General features: G+C 42.4%; 1 protein-coding gene across 1 annotated transcript; it reads right to left on the bottom strand.

Annotated features, from left to right (window-relative positions):
• Positions 1-20,440, bottom strand: LOC129639469 (melanoma-associated antigen 9-like). The gene is made up of 4 exons (XM_055564626.1): positions 20,325-20,440; positions 17,659-17,821; positions 12,552-12,662; positions 1-714 (listed from the first exon to the last, which is right to left on the bottom strand). The coding sequence occupies exons 1-4, from the start codon at positions 20,438-20,440 to the stop codon at positions 1-3; spliced, it is 1,104 nt and encodes a 367-aa protein (XP_055420601.1).
• Between the last annotated feature and the right edge of the window lie 4,038 nt (positions 20,441-24,478).

The following is a 24,478-nucleotide window of genomic DNA, read 5'->3' as shown; positions in this document are numbered from 1 at the left end:
TCAGGCTGCCTCATACTCCTCCCTTGCAGCCTCTACAGACTGCATTGGGAAGGCCCTCAAAGCCTTACATTTGAACCTGAGCAGAAATGCCATGACTTGCCACTTGCTGTTCTCTGCATAGGCCCGAGTACCCCACAGAAACTCATAGCAGGCAGGGTGGCTGTAAAGCACCTGCTGGTACTCCATGTACCCCTGCTGCACCCACACATGGGTCAGAAGCGTCCTGGGCTCCCCAAAGACGCAGTGCTCACTCTCAACACACACTCCCATCCTGCTGAGTGCTCCCCAAACCTCCTCAGGGGTGTGGTCTCCATTCCACATGATCAGGCTGAGGACCAGCACTGCAAGGCTGGCCTTGGGCAGGCCCTGCCCACTGCTCAGCATTGCATAGCAGGTGATTCCCAGGGTGGGGACCATGCTGGGGTCTACCTCCTTCACCTCAATGCCACAGTCCAGCTGCAGGCACTCTGAGCCTTGGCTGAACACCACTGGGAAGTGTTCCTGGTTATCCCTGAGCACCTTCTTCAGCATTTCCACCTGGGAGGTCAGCTCTTTGGCCTGACACTTAAGGAGCAGAAACTTCATCAGGTTAGCCACCATCTCATTCAGAGCTTCCTGGGGCAAGGTTTCCTCAAGGGTGTAGCAGGAGACTGGGGAGGGGGAGGAGGCTGAGTCTATTCTGTTTCCTATTGAGCTGTTGATTTTCTGAGGTGTCTTGAAAACAAAAAAAATTTCCAGAGGAGAGAGGGACAGAGTCTGTGATCTGAATAACACTAGAAATAAGTACTCACCAGTAAAGATGTAACATCTGCCAGCGTCCCTGGGTTCAGGCAGGTTGAGAAGTGTGGAGGCAGCAGAGGACTCACAGGTTAATGCTGTGCCTGGCATCAAAAGGCAGGAGCGACTTCCGGGCCTAAGGAGGTGGTGAGATCACTGTGGTGGGGGGTGCAGAAGGGTGCAGGGGGCTGAAGGGGCAGCTCTCCCTGCTGAGTGCCAGAGAACATGGGAACAGGAGATGTGATTCTGGCCACATATGTGGCAGCTGCTACATAGTCAGTGGACACTTGGAAAAGGTGGAGAATTTCAAGACCCATGTGACCTACTCAGACTCTCCTCCCCAAAACAAAGGAGATTTTGTCATTATAAATTCTAACTGCTGCTCTTTATTGAGCATTTGCTTGGCACTATGAAGAGATGTTAGGTGTTCAGCCACCTTTTGTTTTATTCTCTCCCTGCACACATGAGAACATGACCCTTCCAGGCCTCTTCACTTAGGAAGGGTGATGTGATTACCTGTGACCAGTGAATTTTAAGCAGAAGCATTTTTGTCAGGACCATTTGTTTTGAAGGGACACAGGCTCCAGGTGGTTAATCCTCAAGCCAGGACATCACACAGACACAGACCACTCTGAGTGTGGTTCCTCTCCAAGAGACTAAAGTCCTGCACCTATGAACCTTGAGAGAGGCTGCCCCACAGGAAGCTGGCTGCAGGAATTCCACCCACCCCCCACAGAGGCCCACACCCTGCCCCCACCCACCATGAGCTGCACTGTCAGCCCCCTCAGGGCTGTGCTCAGTCTCCATCAGGAGGGCAGCAGCCAAATGCCAACGTTCCCTGTTGGGGTTGGGGGCATCCTCCTCATGGGGCCCAGTCCTGAGTCCCCCCACCCCATCTGCTCACAGTGCCCCCTCTCCCCCGGAATCTGGCCTTGGGATATGTCCTGCCTGTCCCCTCACTGAGAGTGGGTTAGGCCCTGGTCTTGATGACCTCATGTGTATATCTTTATCTGGAAGTCCCATGGCAGCATCCCCTTCCAAGGTGCTTCAGGTGCAGCCTGCAGGACTTGATGCAGCCCCAGGGCAAGTCTCCTCTTGGTGGGTCAGCAGTAATCATTGCCATGGAAGTGTGGGGAACATCTACATGATCCCGAGGTGTATCAGACCATTCCCTGTGGAATCCCATGTGTTGGAGTAAACTCAGGGTCTTGTGAATGTAACTGTGAGGTCCTGGCTTTTGAGCCTGAGTGTGAGAGGCAGAGGGGTATCTGTTCAGCCACCTTCAAAGTCAACTAGGAGCCAGTTGGGCTGTTTGAGCAGAAGACAGGCTCTAGCAGATGGCAGAGGTGGTACCCAGGATGCTCTCCTAGGTGCCAGAAGCCCCAGACTCCAATGAGGATTAGGAAAGGAGCCAGGCAGGAGTGAACTTGGGGGTCCCAGGGGTGCAGGCTTCAAAGAGGGTCGGCTGCCCCAGAGAGGTGGAAGCAGCAAGCCCCTGGCCTGCCCCAGGGCTGGCTGGGAGAAGGAGTGGGTAGCAGATGCCGCTGCAGGTGAGCTGCCACCCCAGCCTCCATGAGGACAGCTGTGCTTTGGAGCCAAGGCTGGGACCACAGCTTCACGGGGCAGTCCAGGATGGATACGTGACAGCTCTCATAACATGTACTCCTCATGCCCCTCATTAGATATGACTGTTAGGTGTGGTTGGGTTCTTGCTCTGGGTACATAAGAACCTCAGGCCTTTGGTTGCTAGGAGGCCCAAACTGCCCCCTGCCCCCACTGACTTATCTGGACCTAATTTCCAAGATCCAGCATCTTTAGCAGCAGCTTCTGTGTGGACACACACCACCCTGTTCCCAAGCTGATCTTGCCCAGGGCACCACAGATTGGACAGGCATCTCCCTGGGTTAAGGACTCTCAGTGAATGTTCTGCTCCTCTGAGAAGTCTGTGTGTTTCCTAATGGCTTCTCTGGAAGCTCAGTGTTAAAGAATCTGCCTGCAGTGTAGGAGACTCAAGTTCGATCCTTGGGTGGAAAGATACTCTGGAGGAGGAAATGGCAGCCTACTCCAGTATTCTTACCTGGGAAATCCCATGGACAGAGAAGCCCAAGGGGCTACAGTCCATGGGGTAGCAAAGAATCGGACGTGACTGAGTGACTGAGCATGCTCACACATACGTACAGGTAAAGGTTTGCTTTGGACCCTTGTATCTTTGGCAAGACACTGACCCCTGCCTGGATCTTGACATACTTCTTCTGAGGCAAATAACACTGGCAGAGGTCTTAAAGTGGTTTTTGAGGAAGTACTGGGTTCCAGGTCTATCCCTGGCCTCTGTTGGTGGCTCTTGCCATATCCAGGCAAAATATCCATGAGTTTGGATCAGGGCAGTGTTTGTGGGGCTTGGGAAAAAAGTGGATCCAGAGATGTTTCTGTGGTGGAAGAGGCCAGGTTAGTATGTTATATAGGATTGGAAGTTAAGGGAGAGGAAAATGTGAAGATTACTTAGGTAGGGCTGTTTCACACTTTCAGGTTCTGTGTGCTTGTGTTTGGTTTCCTTTCTATTTCCTTTTTTTTTTTTTTTAACATACTCAGTATCTTTTGCCCAAAGTTTCCTTGTCTTTTTTATTTTGCAACTATCAACAGAGTTTATCTTGACCTTTTCCTTTTTGACCCTTTAAGATTTGAATAATATTTGTGAAAATAGCAGAATTGTCATATGCCCTCACCCAGTTTCCCCTGTTCCTAATATCTTACATTAATATGATACATTTATTACAATTACTGAGGAAGTATTGATGCATTATTTATTATCAACTAAAGTCCATACTTTACTCAGATTTGTATAGGTTTTTCCCACTGCAGGATCCTGGCCAGGAAATTATCCTAACCTTTAGTTGTAATGTCTCCTTGGGTTCCTCTTAGGTTTAACATTTCTTTGTTTAGGATGATCTTGAGAGTTTTGAGGAGTACTCAGCAGATGTTTTCTACAATGTCCCTTGACTGTGATTTGTCTGATATTTTACTTGTGCCTAGTCTGGGATTATGAGTTTGGGGACGTATATTACAGATGTAAAATCACATTCTCATCACATTGTATCAAGTGTACATACTATTAGCACAATTGATCACTGATGATGCTCTCATTGATCATCTGGCTGAAGTAGTGCTTGTCAGGTGTCTATGTGATAAAGTGATTGTTTTATGCCCCCTTTCCATCCTGTCCTCTTTGGAAGAAAGTCACGATGTGGTCCATGCTTCAGGGGTGGGGAGTTGTGCTCCACTTTCTAGAAGCAGGAGTGTCTGCATAAACTGGAATTTTTCTCTGTGGGAGATTTGTGTATCCTTGTTTGTGTAATTAGGAAATCATTTATTTTTCTCAGTATGGACTCATGGTATTTATATTACACTTTGGGTTAAAATCCAATACAACTTTATATATTTTTATTTTCAAACTGTTCTTGGATTGGCCATTGGGAGCTCTTTCTGTCAGCTCCCTTTGTATATACCTTTGGAAATAACCCTGGAAATGTTGCTTCCTTTTTGAAATATTTTTGAGCACATTTTTTCACACCCTACAAAGATGTTCCAGGCTCATTTTCCTATTTCCTGTCCCAGTTCTAGAATCTTCAGTTTTTCCATGGAGCCCTGTTCCTTTTATTGTCAAATGTTATTGACAAAACTATATCTGTACACTAAGTGTGCTCATTGGTACTGAAGGGTCATTGGTTCTGGGGACCTCTTGGTTGACAGAGCAAAAAATTATATGTGTACTTCCTATCCTGTGTTTATTTATATATCTAGAAATATTTTAGATGGTAATGATTTCATGGATATGACACCAAAAAGAGAGGCAAAAAAAAAAAAGAAAACAGATAAATTGGACCTCATCAAAATAAAGAAAAAGTCTGTGCATCAAAGAACACAGTCAAGGACGCTACCATATGATCCAGCAATTCCACTTCTGCATGTATATTCAAAAGGAAATGAAAATAGAATATCTAAAAGATATCTGCACTCCTACATTTATTGCATCATTGTTCACAATAGCCAAAATATGGATACAACCTAAGTGCTCATCAGTGGATGAATGGATAAAGAAATTGTGACATATTCAGTATACAGCCATGTGAGAGAATGGAATCCTGCCATTTGCAACAACTTGGAAGGAGCTTGAGGGCATTATGCTAAGTAAAATAAGTGAGAAGAAAAAGATAAATACAGTTTGTTATCACTTACATGTGGAATCTAAAAAGGACAAACCGGGACTTTGCTGGCATTCCAGTGGCTACAAATCCACACTTCCAAAGTACGGAGCATGGATTTGATCCCTGGTTGGGGAACTAAGATCCCATATGCTAAGAAGCAATGCCAAAACTAACTAAATAAATAAAAATAAATTTAAAAAGTAAAAGGGACAAACAGAGAAGAGAGTGGTGCTTACCAAGGGTTAGGGGATGGGGAAATAGGGAGAGATTGTTCACAGGGTACCAGCCCCCACTTATAATACTAAAAAGTTTTGGGATCCAGTGTACAGCAGGATGCTTATAGCTCAAAATTATTTGTCAAATTCTTGACTGTTGCTAAGAGAGTAGAATTTCTATGTTCTCACCACAAAAAAGAAATGTGACAAGATGGAGGTGGTAGCTAATGCTATGTCAGTAATCATTTCACCATTTATAAATATACCATATCAACATGTCAAGATTTTTGCTTGAACTCCATCCCTCCTTGCTAGCGAGGATTCTCTTCTAGTAGAGTAAACCTAAATGCAATGGTGGTGTCATTCACCCATGTGATGTTTCCCGATTTCAGCAAGAAACAGTTCTCAGCGTGAGCAAAATTTTAAACATCCCTTATGAGATGCTGTCACTTCTGGCTCCAGTACAGCATCTCACATGACACTCTGGAAACCATTCTGTAGATCAGAATCCTTTCCTGCTTGTTTTAATTTTTTAAAGTTGGTATCTGTACACTGTTAGACTTTTTAATTTCCAATTCCTTCACCTTTCCTGACTGAAGAGCAGGAATACCTAATGAGACTAGAGGACACATGCAGGTTAAGAATTGCTTTCCTGGTTCAAAGATTGATTACTCAGAAAGTGTTATCTCTTCCCCCCAAATACAAACAGAGAACAATGTAAGTCCATTTCCCAGCTTTGACAATTACCACCACAGAGTCCAATCTAGTAAACACCATGTGACAGAGCAAGATGCAACAGAAAAGCAGACATAGGCGAAGTCTGTCTAACAGTATCTTCATAGTGTTCTGCTCTCCTAAAGTCTTATTCTGAATTTTGCACTTGGTCTATGGCCTTCAAGTGTATTGGGTCTTGTATATTTTCATCATTTGAACTGCCTTTGAAGTGAACTTGAAATGCACTTGATTAATCCTTAAAAAAGTGATGAATTACTCTTGATTCCAGTTATCTGAATGAAGAGCTTCAGAGAGAGACCCACCTGCCCTGGATTAGAGCCAAGTCCTCCCCACCCAGGGGTCAGGAGCCAGAATCTCTCCCAAAGAGATGAGCATATATGTTGCAATATCTGTAGATATAATAAACAGAGACCTTCATTCTTTATGTAAAAGAGTCTTTGTTCTAGGTCACATTGCCCTGACCGTGGGCATCCCAAGCCATTTCCTCAGCTCTAGGGTTGAACCCAAAGTCCAGTTTTAAAGAGGCCAGGACAAGGGCCACTCTACCCTTGCTCCAACTGTATCTGAGTCTTTCCCACTCTCCCTCCACAAAACTATTTTTGGCAACCCCTGCCAGAAGGGCGGCACAGAGAGCTGGCTCTCCAGGGTAAGATCTTGAGGACACCCTTTTCCCCCTCTGGGAACTGGAGAAATGATCTGTAACATGATAATTCCATGTCTCCCATTGACTGTTAGCAGTTACTCCTGTGATGAGTAAACACCAATGTCTGCAGAAGCTGTGCTGAACTGAGAGTGGCTGTAATTTATTTCCTAGAACTCCATCACCTTTTTGAGGAATCCATGAAATTGTCCTTTAAGGTGAGAAAAGGACCATGATACTCAAATATCTGTGCACCACACCCTTAACTTAATCAGAGTGTCCTGCATTGTGTGGAGCTCAAGCATAAAGTGGTTAGGTATAAAGAGGGACTTGTGGTTGCCACAACCTAGTTTGACGTTTTACATTTTTGGCCACTCTTAGTTCCCTGACCAGGGCTCGAACTCGTGCCCCCTGCAGTGGAAGCACAGAATCCTAACCACTGGACCATGAGGGAAGTCCCTACAATATTCTTAGCCCATATACCTCAAAATTGTCAATGTCATAAAAAAAAAAAAAAGGAATTTCTGAGAAACTGTCACTGCAAAGACAAGTTTTAGGAAACATGACAGCTACATGGACTGTGGGATGCTGGATGTGAAATGACCCTCTAGCAAAAAAAGAACATGAGGTAAAGAATAAATGTAAAAATATAATATAAGCTAATTACTATTATAATGTTATAAATATTAAATAAATTAAAGCTTAATATTAAGTAAATCTATCAATTAAATAACAAAATTAACTGTAAACATAAAATATGAATACATTAAACACAAAATTACTATGACTATAATACAAAAATAAAATACAAAATCTATCTATGTCAGAGAAAATATGACCAACAAAATCAAAAATATTTCCAATTTAGCCATTTTCCATGAAAATTTTCTAATCCCTGGTGTAAAGCAAACTAGGATGAATATACTGAGGTATATATAACATGAGTAGAAGGAAGCCCCAGGCCCAGATCTGTAACCCTGTGGTGGAAGACTCAATAACAACATGGCAGACACCTAAAACTTTGAGAGAGGTCGGTATTTCTCTCTGTAAAGAAAAATTTTTGTGAGAAGTGACTGTTGTGGTATTTTTGTATTATCTCACCACTTAGTCATCTAGGTGAATCTATTCAAGGAAGTACACAACAGAGTGAGGAAACTAAATACCCCCTACACTGAGTAAGAGGACCAGAAGGAGAGTCTTCTGGTAGCCAAAGAGTGAAGGCATGTAGTGGAGAAGAGCAAATATGAGAAAGAGATTCCAGCAAGTTATAGGAACTCCTGAGTTCGACCTGAGCTGTGCATCCAGGAATCTCACCATAGACTGAATACCAAAAGCATGGAGAACTGAACCATTGCCCAAGGGGCAGGCTGGGACCTGTGTGATTCACAAACACTATGGATTTAAATATCACTGCATCAACCACAGAAAAATGCACATTTATTTCAAGCACATGGGAAACATTCACCAAGATAGCATCATATATCACCAAAACAAATTTTAAAAAGTTAAATGATGCAGAGTATGTTTTCTGACAAGAAAAGAATCAAACCAGAAATCAAATAATATGGAAGGAGAAGAAAAATCTCAAAACACTTGCAAATTAAACAACCATCCATACTTCAAAGAGAGATTCTCAAGGAAGTATAAACTGCACTGGAATGAATTAAAATGAAAGTGCAATGTATTACAATTTATGGGATGCAGCTAAATCAGTGTTAAGAGGGAAAATTACAGCATTTAATGTTTTTAAGAAAGAAGAAAGACCTCAAGCAATACTCTGTGCTTCCACCTTAACTTAGAAAAAGAAGAGAAAACTTTACCCAAAGCAGTCTGAAAAGAAACAAACCAAAAACAGAAGAGAAAAAAAAATTGAAATAAAAAAATAAGGAAAAAAATGGGGAAAAAATGGTTCATTGAAAAGATCAACAAAATTGATAAAACACCAGATAAACAAAATCATAAAAGAGAAGACAAATTACTAATAAGAGAAGACAAATTACTAATATCAGAAATGAAATATTGGCTATCATTATAATTCTACAAGCCCTACACTAAACATGTTGGAAGGATAACAAAGAAACACTAAGAACAAATCTATGTACAGTACATAAATTCAAGAACTTAAATGGAATTGTACAATTTCTCAAAATCCAGAAAGTACTCAATTCACCTCTGATGAAATGAATAACCTGTATAGTACTACAACTATTAGAGAATGGATATCATATTTTAAAATTTTCTAAAAACAAAATCTTTAGACCCTCAGAAACATAAAAAACTCAAGCAGAAATTGTCAGAACCAACTTTATCAGAACTCTGAAGAATAGTCAAAAGTTTGCAGCAACTAAGCTATCAAGATTATAAGCTCCTCTGGGTAAGGGTTACTGGTCATGTTCTGTGGTCCTGGTGTCCACCATGGGCCTTGGCACTCAGTGGGAGATCAGAAAGTGTTTGCTAAATAATGTCTTATCACGGCTCTTGCAATCTGGTTGGATCAACTTTACTTGGCCCCCAATACATGCAAAATGTCAACACAACCATAAACACAAACAGGAGCAGTGACACAAGTACACCTCTGCAAACATCTGTGGAGAGGTGCCTACCACTTACATAGCCAACAGAGAGAGAACCATTTTAGCCCATGGGTAGCTTTAAAAAAAATCCCATTTTTCTTGAAAGTCTGATGACTGCTCTGAAAGTACAAAATGATGGCAAGAAAGAGCTCCTCATAGAATGACAAGCTGAGCCCATGACCTCCAACTGCTAGGAGAACCAAAGTGGCATTTAGGAGGAAATAGCCAACCAGGCACAATAGGAAGGCAATTCAGGTTTGGAGGAGTATAATATTCTGATGACTTCCAGAAGTATAAAACCCAGTCCTTTCCTAAAATGTCCTCTGGCACATTCAAGACACAGAGACCTTTGATTCTTCTAAGAAAATAAACATTCTGTCCCTTCCCTGATAGTGTATGTGTTACATGTCAGTACAGAAGACACAAGTGCCCACAAAGTCCGAATTCCAGGCCTGGCCTTCCTATCACTGTTACAGAAAAGTGAGTGTATGAAACAAGTGTTTAGTAATTCTGTTTCACTTTTGCTTAAGTCAAAAGGACCTGAGACTGTGTTTGGTTAGCAAATCCAACCTTCTAGCAACAGAGAGCTCAAGACAGTAAGGTGATAGATACCTAAGCAGAAAAATAGGCCTATGACCAAAATGCAGTTGCAAATACAATGGTGCACATGACCATAGGTTCGAGAGTCCATAAGACACAATGAGGATTCTCAGCAGGTGTTTTCAGCTGTTCATCAAAACTTCATGCTTTCCTGGGTTTGGGGCCATGATGTCAAGCAGTCACTGGATGGAGTTTGACCTGAAAGAATAAAGAGAACACAGGTGAACTGAAAGTGTGTCTTATTGAAATACCTTCATCTCAAAATGAACAAAGGATTGTTCTTAGATGGGAGTTTAAATGGTGCCCTTCTTTTGTGGTATTCATAAATACACCACAAACTAAGAACATTTAAGCCTTCCTCATACCCAGTGGGAGAAGGCAATGGCACCCCACTCCAGTACTCTTGCCTGGAAAATCCCATGGACGGAGGAGCCTGGCAGGCTGCAGTCCATGGGGTTGCTAAGAGTTGGACATGACTGAGCGACATCACTTTCACTTTTCAATTTCATGCATTGGAGAAGGAAATGGCAACCCACTCCAGTGTTCTTGCCTGGAGAATCCCAAGGACAGGGGAGCCTGGTGGGCTGCCGTCTATGGGGTTGCACAGAGTCAGACACGATTGAAGCGACTTAGCAGCAGCAGCATACCCAGTGAGGACAGTATATAAGAAAACGGATCCAAATCCCACTCCCCAAAGGAACTGAGGAGGGTGAGAGGAGCCCAGGTGTGATCATGTCACTCCACTGATTAATTCTCTACCACCCATAAAAGAAAAGCTTCCCAGGTGGCGCCAATGGAAATGAACCTGCCTGCCAATGCCAGAGACGTAAGGGATGCAGGTTTGATCCCTGGGTTGGGAAGATCTCCTGGAGAAGGAAATGGCAACCCACTCCAGTATTCTTGCCTGGAGAGTCCCATGGACAGAGGAGCCTGGAGGACTACAGTCCATAGGTTCACAAAGAGTCTGACACAACTGAAGCAACTTAGCATGTAAAATAAGATCCACATCCCTTCCTCTGATATTCAGGGCCCCTCTAAGTTGAACACAAACCCCCATATATTCTCTATTTACACCATGATCCCATTTATTGTTTTCCATGTTGGAAGACTTCTGTTTCACTGCAGGAAATAGAGCTGAATATTTTTTGTTGGGTTGTAATCTGTGTGACAAGTTAGCCACAGTTAGCAGTGATTTGTCTGGTTATTTAGGAAATGATCCAAATACTAGCTTCCTCTCTTCCTTATTTTTGCATCTGAGCTCAAGAGAGGAGAAAACCTGACAAACACTACTTCAGCTAGGTGATCAAGGTAAATATCAATGGAGATAAATCATGTGGATAAATCATGTACCCTTGATATGATGTGATAAGAATGGCACTTTGTCTCTCTGGTCTTCCTCCCAAAAACGCATTATCCCAGTTGAATACTTTGGGACTTACACTTCTTTTTATGATGACTGGATGTTGATTTTTATTAGATACTTTTCTGTATCGATATAGGTCTGATTTTTCTCACTCAATCTTTTATTGTAATAAGGCAATCCTGGGCTTACATATTCCCAGATCCATCCCTCATTCATCCTTGCTCTGTTCTAGATTATACAGGGGCCGACTCCAGCAGGCTGAAATCAAACTAGCCAACAGTTGGCTGCCATTTTGGTTCAGCTAACCAGAAACATCAGCAAGAGATTAGAACCCTGGAAGACAGAGAAGTCAAAGATTTTTCTCATTCCTCTGCATCAGGTGGCTTGTCCTTCAATGGTTCCATATTCTCCATGGCTCCAACCATTCAACCATGAGATTGACCCATCATGGCTCTGGATCCTATTGAATTCAACACCAGGTTCCAATAACACTATCTCCTTTCTTTGTCCTTCCATCCTAGAAGTGACTGATTTCCTTGTGTTGCTAGTAATTGGGTTTCCCAATTCTCTCCTTCTTAGCATCTTACCACTTTTGTAACCAACCCCGTGCATTAAGTTCCCTCCATGTTAAATGTTTACAGTGGTTTCTATTTTCCTGGACAATCCTGACTGCAACATGCAGCCAATTATAATGACTGATCTTCTAGTGTTAAACTCCTTTGCATTCCTGGTATAAACCCAGCTTTGTTACCAGAAGTTAAATATGTTTGTCTCTCTCTAATTAATAAAAATAAAACAAAATCGCCCTGGACTTCGAAACATTCCCCAAATAATGTATCTTTCATCATCATCTTCACAGCCTTCTCAAAAATAATTTTTACACTCACTAGTTTGGGGGCATATATTGAAAAATTCTATTCATAAGTAATAGATTTAGTCAACTTGCAAAAAACAATTCAAGCAATATACATGAGGTTAAATAGCATGGCTGTGCAACAGAGCCAAAGTGGTACTCAAAGGTAAATATATAGCCTTAAGCAGATGTATTAGAAAATAAGAGCTATTTAAATCACCCAAGAAATTCAAGAAGCCTGGTAACCTAGAAAACCTTAAGTACTAGAAAGTAGGAAATAATGAAGATAAGTGCAGAAATAATGAATTAGAAAGCAGTAAGGCAAAAACATAAAAGCCAATTCTTTGAAAATATTTATGAAACAGACTTTTTTGAAAATACGACCAGATACTAAGGAAAAAAATAACATGTAAATAATATAAGTTAAAACTGTATAAACTATAGATGCAAGAGATATTTAAATGATATAAAAATGCAGCAAATATGCTATATGATTCCCTCAAGATAAGCAAATGGTGGGCAAGGAAAAGTTTCTCCATATGAAACAATTTCAGGTAATGAACTAAAACTGAATGAGAGAATTTTAAATTTACCCCTCTGTAACCCCCAATGGGTAAATGAAGGTGAGGATCATCAATGACTGCCAACTCAGCACAAAGGACAACAAACATTCTGTTCTTCTTAATGGAATTATATGGCGTCACCTAGGTAGCAGTCTTATAAATAAACAAGTAAATCAAGCTTTTACCTGTAACTAGCAATTTAAAGAACTGTTGAGGGGCCAAACATGTTAAATGACATCAAACTGTTTCACTCAACAAAATCTATATTATGGAAAACTTGAGAAATACAAAACCTGCTTTTTCCTCACAACAAAAACTACAAGAAAAAAAGATGATGCAGGGGAAACCTATTGATTAAAAAAATACTTAAGGAGCATAAAAAAAAAATCACAATATACAGACTGTACTTGTGATCCAAACAAGCTAAAAAAAATTACTGTATAAGGTAAATGTGAAAAATTACTAGATATTTGTTCTTGTTAAAACATTTAAATTTTTAGCAATGATCATTGTTTTGGGTTTATGTTTTATAAAAGATTTCTGTGTTTTAGAAATGCATACTGACATAGTTAAAGATGGAACATCCTGATGTCTTGGACTACCTTCACATTAGTCTATTGGCAGAGATGTGGGGAAGGTGAGGGTACATGGGAATGTACTGCAGATGATTGATGCTGGCTGCCAAATATACTGGGTCCCTTATACCATTCACTACTGCTATATGTGTTTTACAGTATCTGTTATAATAATAAAGTTTTATTATAAATATCACGCAATTAAATTTGAAATTCTGTGTAAAATGGACAATTAAACAACAACAACAACAAAACACCAAATCAGTTCATAAAGAAACAGAAACCTTTAAGCAATACAGACATTCAGTTCAGTTCAGTCTGGCTCTGCGACCCCATGAATTGCAGCACGCCAGGCCTCCTTGTCCATCACCAACTGCCGGAGTTCACTCAAACTCATGTCCATCGAGGCGGTGATGCCATCCAGCCATCTCATCCTCTGTCGTCCCCTTCTCCTACTGCCCCCAATCCCTCCCAGCATCAGAGTCTTTTCCAATGAGTCAACTCTTCACATGAGGTGGCCAAAGTACTGGAGTTTCAGCTTTAGCAACAATCCTTCCAAAGAACACCCAGGACTGATCTCCTTTAGAATGGACTGGTTGGATCTCCTTGCAGTCCAAGGGACTCTCAAGAGTCTTCTCCAACACCACAGTTCAAAAGCATCAATTCTTTGGCCTTCAGCTTTCTTCACAGTCCAACTCTCACAACCATACATGACTATTGGAAAAACCATAGCCTTCACTAGATGGACTTTTGTTGGCAAAGTAATGTCTCTCCTTTTGAATATGCTATCAAGGTTGGTCATAACTTTCCTTCCAAGGAGTAAGTGTCTTTTAATTTCATGGCTGCAATCACCATCTGCAGTGATTTTGGAGCCCCCAAAAATAAAGTCTGACACTGTTTCCCCATCTATTTCCCATGAAGTGATGGGACCCGATGCCATGATCTTCGTTTTCTGAATGTTGAGCTTTAAGCCAACTTTTTCACTCTCCTTTTTCACTTTCATCAAGAGGCTTTTTAGTTCCTCTTCACTTTCTTCCATAAGGGTGGTGTCCTCTGCATATCAGAGGTCATTGATATTTCTCCCGGCAATCTTGATTCCAGCTTGTGCTTCTTCCAGCCCAGCGTTTCTCATGATGTACTCTGCATAGAAGTTCAATAAGCAGGGTGACAATATACAGCCTTGACGTACTCCTTTTCCTATTTGGAACCAGTCTGTTGTTCCATGTCCAGTTCTAACTGTTGCTTCCTGACCTGCATATAGGTTTCTCAAGAGCAGGTCAGGTGGTCTGGTATTCCCATCTCTTTCAGAATTTTCCACAGTTTATTGTGATCCACACAGTCAAAGGCTTTGGCATAGTCAATAAAGTAGAAATAGATATTTTTCTGCAACTCTCTTGCTTTTTCGATGATCCAGTGGATGTTGGCAATTTGATCGTTGGTTCCTCTGTCTTTTGTAAAACCAGCTTGAACATCTGGAAGTTCATGGTTCACGTATTGCTGAAGCCTGGCTTGGAGAATTTTGAGCATTACTTTAATAGTCTGTGAGATGAGTGCAATTGTGTGGTAGTTTGAGCATTCTTTGGCACTGCCTTTCTTTGGGACTGGAATGAAAACTGACCTTTTCCAGTCCTGTGGCCACTGCTGAGTTTTCCGAATTTGCTGGCATATTGAGTGCAGCACTTTCACAGCATCATAAATTTTAACTGTAGTCATCACCTAAGCTACCTTCAAATGTTCCAAGACAGGCAGTTTGGGTGGCCAGTTCCACCAATGGTCAGGGAAAACTAATCTCCATCTTATGTAAACTCTTCTAAAGCACACACAAAAAAAGCTGGGAAATTATTTAACTTATTTTCCCAGACTAGCTCTCCTTGACTATAAAACCAGATGCGTACCCCCACTCTCACCATGAAAAGAACACTTGAGCAAAGTTCACCCACACAGTAGCAAATATCCTAAGCAAACTAATAGCATATTCAATATATCAGTGCATTACAACAGCCAGGTTATGAGTAAGGAATGAAAATATGATTCAAACTACAAAATAGCTCAATTATAGTTCTCCACAATAACAAATTATGGGAAATCATTGAAGCATGTCAATGGATGTGGACAAAGCCTATGAAATCAATTCAACATGAGTACAACTTTTACCAAATTGAGACTATACAGGAACTTCCATTTTCTAATATCTACAGCAAACATACTTAAAAGTGAAATGTTCAATGCATTCCCATTAAAGACAGGAAGAAGTCAAAAATGCATCCTTTCCCTTGTACAATGCAAAAAATAACTGGAACAAAGAGTTAGAACTGTGCATATCAAAGGAAATGAGAAGCATGAATATTGAAAAACATGATATTTTGTGACAATATGGTCATCTAGGTAGGGAATTCAAAGAAATCAATACATGGAATACTCAAATTAATAAAAGATGGGAAAAACCTTCATATGGAAGATTACTACAGCAAAACGAAGAGCCTTGCCACACACAAAAAGTTCTATTTAGAAGATGTAATTGAAAAATGTCCCATTCATAACACAAATCCAAAAATTACCTAAGAAGGCTAGCAAAACATATAGAAATCTTAATAAAGGCTACAACACAAATTTGTAAATAGATATGGGTATAAATATTCTCACATAAATAGACTCAAATAAAAAGTCTCTAGCAGTATATATGCACGTCAGGAAGCAACAGTTAGAACTGGAAATGGAACAACAGACTGGTTCCAAGTAGGAAAAGGAGTACGTCAAGGCTGTATACTGTCACCCTGCTTATTGAACTTCTATGCAGAGTACATCATGAGAAACGCTGGGCTGGAAGAAGCACAAGCTGGAATCAAGATTGCCGGGAGAAATATCAATGACCTCTGATATGCAGAGGACACCACCCTTATGGAAGAAAGTGAAAAGGAACTAAAAAGCCTCTTGATGAAAGTGAAAAAGGAGAGTGAAAAAGTTGGCTTAAAGCTCAACATTCAGAAAACGAAGATCATGGCATCAGGTCCATCACTTCATGGGAAATAGATGGGGAAACAGTGGAAACAGTGTCAGACTTTATTTTGGGGGGCTCCAAAATCACTGCAGATGGTGATTGCAGCCATGAAATTAAAAGATACTTGGAAGGAAAGTTATGACCAACCTTGATAGCATATTCAAAAGGAGAGACATTACTTTGCCAACAAAAGTCCATCTAGTCAAGGCTATGGTTTTTCCAATAGTCATGTATGGATGTGAGAGTTGGACTGTGAAGAAGGCTGAATGCCAAAGAATTGATGCTTTTGAACTGTGGTGTTGGAGAAGACTCTTGAGAGTCCCTTGGACTGCAAGGAGATCCAACCAGTCCATTCTAAAGGAGATCAGTCCTGGGTGTTCTTTGGAAGGATTGTTGCTAAAGCTGAAACTCCAGTACTTTGGCCACCTCATGTGAAGAGTTGACTCATTGGAAAAGACTCTGTTGCTGGGAGGGATTGGGGGCAGTAGGAGAAGGGGACGACAGAGGATGAGATGGCTGGATGGCATCACCGCCTCGATGGACATGAGTTTGAGTGAACTCCGGCAGTTGGTGATGGACAAGGAGGCCTGGCGTGCTGCAATTCATGGGGTCGCAAGGAGTCGGACACGACTGAGTGACTGAACTGAACTGAACTGAGCAGTATACCATATTCATTTATGGGGGAAAACTGTTATAAAGATGTCAAGTCTGCTTAAATTATTTATAGATTTAGTGATTTTCCTGTAGCTCTCATGATGGTGGTCAAGTGTAGGCTGCTATCTTCTATTCCCAAAATCTACCCTGGCAAACTAGAGAAGATAAAATGAAGCAAATGAAAAGTTAAATAGCAAAACATGAGAAGCCTCTGGAGGAGACTGAATTCTGTGTTGAACAAGATAATAAAATGCAAGAGGAGAGTGCAAGGGAGTGTCTGGGGGCAACAGTGTGAGAGATTCCTGCCCCACTATTAAATGCCAACAGCTGCCAGGCCCTGTGAGCTCTGTCCCGTCCCTCAGGCACATCCTGCAACCCAACACACGGGGTTCCTCACACCTTCTCACCTCCCAGATGAAGAACTGAGGTCCCAGGGCTTGGGCATCTTCCCAGGACCACGTGATAGTGAGGGCTGGGATGGGCTCAGAGCCCTGGTCTCAATTCCTTTGGAGTCCCCACCCTTCCTGCCAATCTCAGTCCATGGCCCAATCTTCTCACTTCTCACTGCTTCTTCTTCTCAGTGCTACACAGTGCCTCTGAGGTGACAAAAAGCAGACCCGTGGAAGGAAGGGGACAAGGAGAATCAGAAGCACTGTGGCGCTGCTCTGGTGTTTGCTGAGAACTGAGTCTTCAGGAGGCTGGCATCTCTGTCCAGTCCCAGCACCTCCTGCATGAGGGCAGAGCCCTGTCCCTGCTGATGCCAAGGGACCTCCTGCCCAACTGAACCTGCCAGGCTGACCAGCTCCTCTCAGCTGCCCCTTCTGAAGGCTGCACAGGAGGATCTCCTGTCCTTCCCTACACAGAGCATTCTGACTCCCTTCAGAAGTCCTCCAGCTGTCCCAACCCTCACTCCGGAACCCCTCCAACATCTACAGTCCCTTTGCTTTGGATAGTAACCTTTAGACATCTGGTAATCCTTCTGGGCAACTTCAACATATTCTCCAAATGTTTTCCCGTTGAATGTATGAGTACTCTGATTTGCCACATAATTAGCTGGTTCTTTGGATATAAACCTGAAGTTAAAGAGAGGGATTTAAAACCCTCCTGACATTTGCAGCTGTATTATAATGGGGTTTCTTCTTTGAAACTGGCCACCGAACACATGTCTGGATGAATGAGCTTACTAGGTGGTCAAAACCCAAAGCCTCCATCCTACATGGTAGATGAGGAATGACCACAGAAGTGGAGCCAAGGTTTTCAAAGCTGAACTCTTGAAAACAAAACTGTGAGATCCTCATCTGAGGTGAAAAAATAGTTCCTTTATAGCTCAGGTTTTATACCTGTGGTGGATTCATTTCGATATTTGGCAAAACTAATACAATTTTGTAAAGTTTAAAAATAAAATAAAATTAAAAAAATAAAAGAACAAACAAATAATTAGCCAGCCTTCCTTGGCCTCTTGTCTGGTACCTGACCCACAGGAAGGTCATGGTTGTCAGCATGCCTAACAGTACCTGGGAATGTGCTCAGGCAAATCCAGTTATGTGGACGCAGCCGAGACTCCCAGGAGAAGATAGCCTTGCATCAGAAGGAAACAGATCATTCTCAGTCGACTGACGTTACAGTCAGTGTTATTATCAGGATCGCAAAGGGAAGTACAGAATTATGCTATGTGGTGTCGTGAAAATCCACCTGACTGACATTTACATGATAGTCTTAAGATTAATATGACATTGTGTTTGAAAACATCTGCTGTATCAGAGGCATTTAAATATCTGGAGGATATCAGGGCAAATCAGGCCTTCTCAGAAACTCTTCCACGAAATGAAGAAGCTAGTCATAACAAATGATAATGACCACTCTTAATTGAGCGCCTACTATGGATCACTGTATGAGAGAGACTACAAGTGCTTGTCCCTATCTTGTCTTCCTTTCCTCCATCCCAGACACAGGTGACACTACACTGTCTGTCCACTTGTAGTTAGGAAGGGTCATGAGACTAGCCATTGCCATGGAGATATGAGCAGGAGCATTGTTGGTCATGTCTGGAGCCAGTATGCCATTTCTGTGCTTTCTCTTTCTCTCAACAGCAAACATGGCAATCCAGTGGTAGAACTCCAGAATGGAAACAGCATGGGAACTGGGGAACCCTGAGATCAGAGTTAGTGTTTGTTGCTCAGTCTTGTCTGACCCTTTGCAGCCTTGTGGACTGAAGTTCACCAGGCTCCTCTGGGATTCTCTATGCAAGAACACTGGAGTGGGTTGCTATTCTTTTCTCCAGGGGATCTTTCTGAACTAGGGATAGAACCTTCATCTCCTGTCTCCTGCATTGCAGGTGGTTTCTTTACCATCAGAGCCACCAGGGAAGCCCAAGTTGAGCCATTCAAATTTCAGGTTTTGCCTGTTGTGTCAACTAGCAGTTACTTTAGCTGATATACAGCTACTATTTTGGCTTCCCTGACGGCTCAGATGGTTAAGAAACCACCTGCAATGCAGGAAACCTGGGTTCAATCCCTGGGTTAGAAAGATCCCCTGGAGAAGATCACGGCAACCCACTCCAGTATTCTTGCTTGGAGAATCCCATGGACAGAGGAGCCTGGCGGGCTACACCCCATGGGGTCTCAAGGAGTTGGACATGACTGAGTGACTAACACTAACAAATGAACGTGTTGTTAGAGTTACTTATGTATTTTAATTACAGTGATAATAGTACATGCACTCTTCTTGAAAAAACTTTTAAAACTTCAGACAAATCATATTTTTCCCTCTACAAAGTTTCTTCAAAATTCAGCCATGTCTTCAGCAATAACCACAACTGACAATCTGGTGTATGTAATTTTAAAGCTGATTCTAGACTCTCACACATAATTGTTCATGAGTCTGAGGTATGGGGGCTGATTATGACCATGATATGGCAGTGGCATGTCCCAAGTTTTATATGGGCAGTAGTTTGACAAGATGGCAAGTGAAGGGAAGTCCCTCACAGCAAGAGATCTTGCAGAGATGATGGCAAAGGCTTACCACCCAGAAGGGCAAGATGCAAGGGAAGTCCCAGTGGGAAGGGAAATGGAGAGTGATGTCACCTTCCAGCACAGTGGGGAATCTCTGGGTGAGAGAGCTCGGAAGGCAGCAGAGGCTTGAAGTCTTATGGTTCCAAGTTATAGTTTTCTCATCTATGCCCATTTACTGATATCTTTGCCCAGCAAGTTTGGGGTAGAGTTTTTCAAGGTATGTCAAGAAAGCAGGTGGTAAATGGTGAAAATCAGTTTATTTGGACTATATTTAAAGTAATTAGATATTCAAAAATTTGAGCTTGTTGGTGAATATTTTAGGGAAGGGCTCCATCTCACACTTCTGCAACTATTCTGTAGGACACTCCACTCCCAGCCCCAAGCTTAACTTGCCTTCATATTGTGTCTGATGGGTCATTTCTTCCTAAATGCCACCACAGTTCTTCCAGCACGTGAGGGACACTGGCTTAGCTTCTCATTCTATGAGGAGCTCTCTCTTGCCACCATCTTGTTCTTTCACAGTATTGATCTGATTTGCCAGGAAAATGGGACTTTTTACAATTACCCACGGGCTAAAAAGGTTTGTTTGTCTTTGTTGGCTGTGTAAGTATCAGGCACCTCTCCTACAGATGTTTGGAGAAATGTACTTGCGTCATTGCACCTATTTGTGTTTATGGCCATGTTGACATGTATTGAGGGTCAAATAAAGTTGATCCAACCAGATCATGTGATCTGTAAGTCATTTTCTGATGTTCTACTTAGTGTCAAGGCCCATGGAGGCCACCAGGACCACAGAGTATGACATGTGAACTCTGACTTGAGCAACTCATGATCTAATAGGCAATCTGGCACTTCACAGGGTTCTCAAGGTAAGAATACTGGAGTGGATTGACATTTCCTCTTTTGGTGGACCATGTTTTGTCAGAACTCTTCACTGTGACCCGTCCATCTTGGGTGGCCCTGCACGGCATGGCTCATAGCTTCATTGAGTTAGGCAAGCCCCGTTGCTTCAACAAGGCTGTGATCCATGAAGGGTACCCTGATGCTGGGAAAGATTGAAGGCAAAAATAGAAGGAGGCTGCAGAGGATGAGATGGTTAGATAGCATCACCGAACCAATGGGCATGAATTTGAGCAAACTCCATGAGATGATGGAGGACAGAGGAGCCTTGTGTGCTGCAGCCCATAGGATTGCAAAGAGTCAGACACTATTTAGCAACTGAATAACAATAAATGCCCACATAACAAAGTCCTTCTTTATGTTGTAGAAGTGCAAAGACAACAAAAATGGATAATTACAAATATGTTTGATCTTGAGTGAGAATATCTATTCAGACTTAGGTTTAAAGGAGTCGGCAAAGTACATGGCTATGAACAGGGGCTCTGAATCCAGCCAACCTGGATTTCAATCCTGACTCTTCCACTTCCTGCCTGTGTGATCTTGTGTAAGCTTTTGAACTCTCTGTGCCTCAGTATCTCATCTGTAAACCTTGGATAGCAATAATACCTAACTCATGGGGCCATTATGAGGACAAAACCAGGTAATATCTATAAAACACATTCAAAAGCACCTGGCACATAGTAAATGCCAAGTGACTGCTTATTAAATCAGCAAATTCTGACTTCACCAGACACTGCTGTGTAGCCTCATGATCTGTCATTCAGCTTGATAAACAGAACTTGGAAAGTCTGTAAAACAGGGCTGAAACTTGTGCTCCACTGAGATGTGATGAACCTGAAACACTTGGCCCCCTTCAAAGCATGCTGTATGGTTATCCTTATCCTTGACGGAGGCAGGGAAGCCCTCGGATCCTCCCATGCTCCAGAGTGTGCTATTGCACCTCTTGAATGTTCTTACTGTTTCTGCAACCACCCAGTGGTCAATTCTGGTGAAGTCCCTTAACATCCTGAATGTAGTCCATGAATACACCAGCTTACTGTGGTATGCATAAATACATCATGATAACAGTGATAACTGCTTACCACTGCAGGTTATACAGTGGATCATGGAGAGGACCTCATTTGCTAAAACAAGCAACAGGGCACAATAGGCTTGAGATTCTGGCTTTTAATTGAGCCTGAGTCAAATAAATACTTTGGGAGCTCCATTCCTGGAGTTTTTGACAGAACATATGGATGGCCTCCCTTCCCATGACTTAAGGCTCCAGTAGCTAAACTGCAAGATATAACTTGCATTTCACTCTCCCGGTCATCTCTGCCGCCATTTCAGGTCACAGAGGTCACAATAATGATTTGAAACCAGGTATTTGCTATTCTTTAGCCTCTTTTCATTTAGATAAATAAGCATCAGTAGATCAACATCCTGACATGTGCTGCTCATCCACAAACACTCATTTATGCCTTTTCCATCCCCCTCTCATGGGAATGTGCTTTCATTGCCCATTAAACACATCCTGCTGTTATAGCAGAGGTAACTGGGAGCCTTAGCCCGAGTGGAAAATTCACATCAACAGGAATACTCATTATTTACAATCAGCTTCTAATTAATTCCATCATCTCTGTGCTCTTCGGAGAAAAGCTCTAGGTTTTCTCATATGTCTGCTTCCCTGGTACTTGAAGATGCATGTTGCTTTCTAGCACTGGTGGTCAGTAGCCCAGGGTAGACAACATAACCCAGTGCCTGCAAAGACAGTTCCCTACAGGGAAGGAGTGCCAGTGAGAAGAGCCAGACAGGCAGTTTCCTGTGATGCTCTCAGATAAACAGCCATTATAGGGGCCACTTCTGTTATAGGGACCCCAAACAAATTGCTTTGTAATTAGTTGTGAATACATTAAAACTGCCATTACTTAAAATTGCCCAGCACCTCAAGAAACTTTGCAGGCCTCACTTGGGGCTTAATTCCTGAATCATATCAGAGATGCCACACTTCCAGGCATGTTGGAGGTAGCCAATCAACCATGACCCAATTTCCTCAGAGATGTCAAGCTGGTGGAGGAGCTGAAGGAATCAAGGGCATGCTAGTGGGTTTCTCCACACTTGTGTTTTCACTTATAACATAATGGAAACTGCTCCTTCCATCTTCCCCGCCACCTCTGCTTTTAGATGTATGTGATGTTGAACCTGGAAAGGTCCTGAGGGATTGTATCAGGCAGGAAAGGCTATGTTATTCTGGTCCTCCATGACTGGCTATGACTTTTCTGATCTAATTTTCAGATAGTCTGTTACTCACTCCTGATGTATATATATCAATACCAATGTGCCAGTGTATACCAATATACTGGTATGTACCAGTGTACCAATTTATACTGATATAAACCCAAACATACAATAATGGATGGATAGAATGTGTATCTATGCAGGGCTTCCCTGATAGCCCAGTTGGTCAATGGCATATTATTCAACCATTAAAAAGGATTGAACTAAAAACTTAAGGGGATAGAAAGAAGGAATTACTGATGCTTGTTCCAATCTGAACCAACCTTTAACTATTTGAAGGAGGTAGGTTCCAGAGGATGGCTTTTCTTTCTAGAGATGGATGTGATGGGTAATTTCTAGCTAGTGATTTTCTAGAGGGGGATTTAGATGTTTGGTAGGGCTTGGGAATAGATGTATGTATACACTCACACACACACACACACACACACACACACACACGTGAAAGGTTCCCTCTGGTTAGACTTACTGATGCAACACCCAGATGAGGGATATAACATATTAAAAGGACAATTTTGGAAGAATATGAAGAAAATGCAACCGCTGCTTTAGTTGTTTGCTTGTATCTGAGAATAGCTGCAACCCACCTACAGCCTCCAATCCATGACAGGGCAGCAGAATTCCCAGCAATCTTGCTGTTCAGTCTGAAGGGATGTAGCAAAAAGGTAGGCATTCCAAAGGCCCGTGTGAGGCATCCACTGACTGGCAGTCAGCCTCAGTGTCAAGAATAACATGAGCACCACAAACCTGTGTGTCCCTGGCACCCATCATGTTTGTTAACTTCCCTGAACAAGCACCAGTAGATGGTAGGGGATGCCAGCCTTGGGATCAACACTCTAGGGTGATAACACCTGTGCGGGGTTTGGGGGAAGGTAGTTGAAGTTCTAAGCTCGCTGACTTGATTCAGGGATTCAAATGCCTTGTTCAATGCTTCAGGACACAAGTTCATTCTCGAGGAGGAATTGGAAGGAAGGAAAACTCCATAATCCATGTCAAACCCCAAGGTTTGAACATGCGTTTGTAATTGGTTCAGAGGCTGTTCTTTAAGCTGAGTTAAGACCAGGGGAGGCTCTGGTTTGCACAGTCAGGCAGGGACCTGTTTATGTGTACAAGCTGACTTTCACACATATTCTGGTCAATATGCCACAGGCTCTGCATAGACCCCATCTGTGGGCACAAATAACTTTGCCAAGTGAGAAAAAGCCAGTGTCCTCTGCAGAAACCAAAGCTACAAGTGAAGCCTCGAGAGATAAAACTAGGATACTGCTCTCTGAGCTCTTTCTCTGAGCCAGGCCCTTGGTTACACACATTGGGCAGTAGGATGAGGGGAAGGAAAATCCAGATAGCAATGCTATCAGGAGCCAGGAACACCAGCCTAAAGAACCTCCCTTCCCCAGAGCCACTGACATTTTAATGATGTCACTGGCATTTTACCTGGCCAGAACTGGATCGACTTTGTGTCTCCTCTCCTTTTCCCTCCCATGCCAGAACCTGAGCCTCCACACTCATCCAGCCACCAAGGTTCACCAATTCTAGGTCAGAGAT

The sequence above is a fragment of the Bubalus kerabau genome, chromosome X (genome assembly GCF_029407905.1).
Source record: "Bubalus kerabau isolate K-KA32 ecotype Philippines breed swamp buffalo chromosome X, PCC_UOA_SB_1v2, whole genome shotgun sequence".
Classification (NCBI taxonomy): Eukaryota; Metazoa; Chordata; class Mammalia; order Artiodactyla; family Bovidae; genus Bubalus; species Bubalus kerabau.
The sequence above is the reverse complement of the archived record's forward strand: the minus strand, read 5'-3'. Positions and strand labels throughout refer to the sequence as shown.

Bases quoted from the DNA above. Each gene is read 5' to 3' on its own strand.
- LOC129639469 (XM_055564626.1), bottom strand. From the start codon at position 20,440: ATGGCCATAAACACAAATAGGTGCAATGACGCAAGTACATTTCTCCAA. The intron at 12,663-17,658 runs GTGAGGGTTGGG...ACTGCTACCTAG, and splicing joins GATGTTGGAGGGGTTCCGGA to GTGACGCCATATAATTCCAT. The intron at 715-12,551 runs GTAAATTTAAAA...TTTGTTTTCAAG, and splicing joins CCATTGGGGGTTACAGAGGG to ACACCTCAGAAAATCAACAG.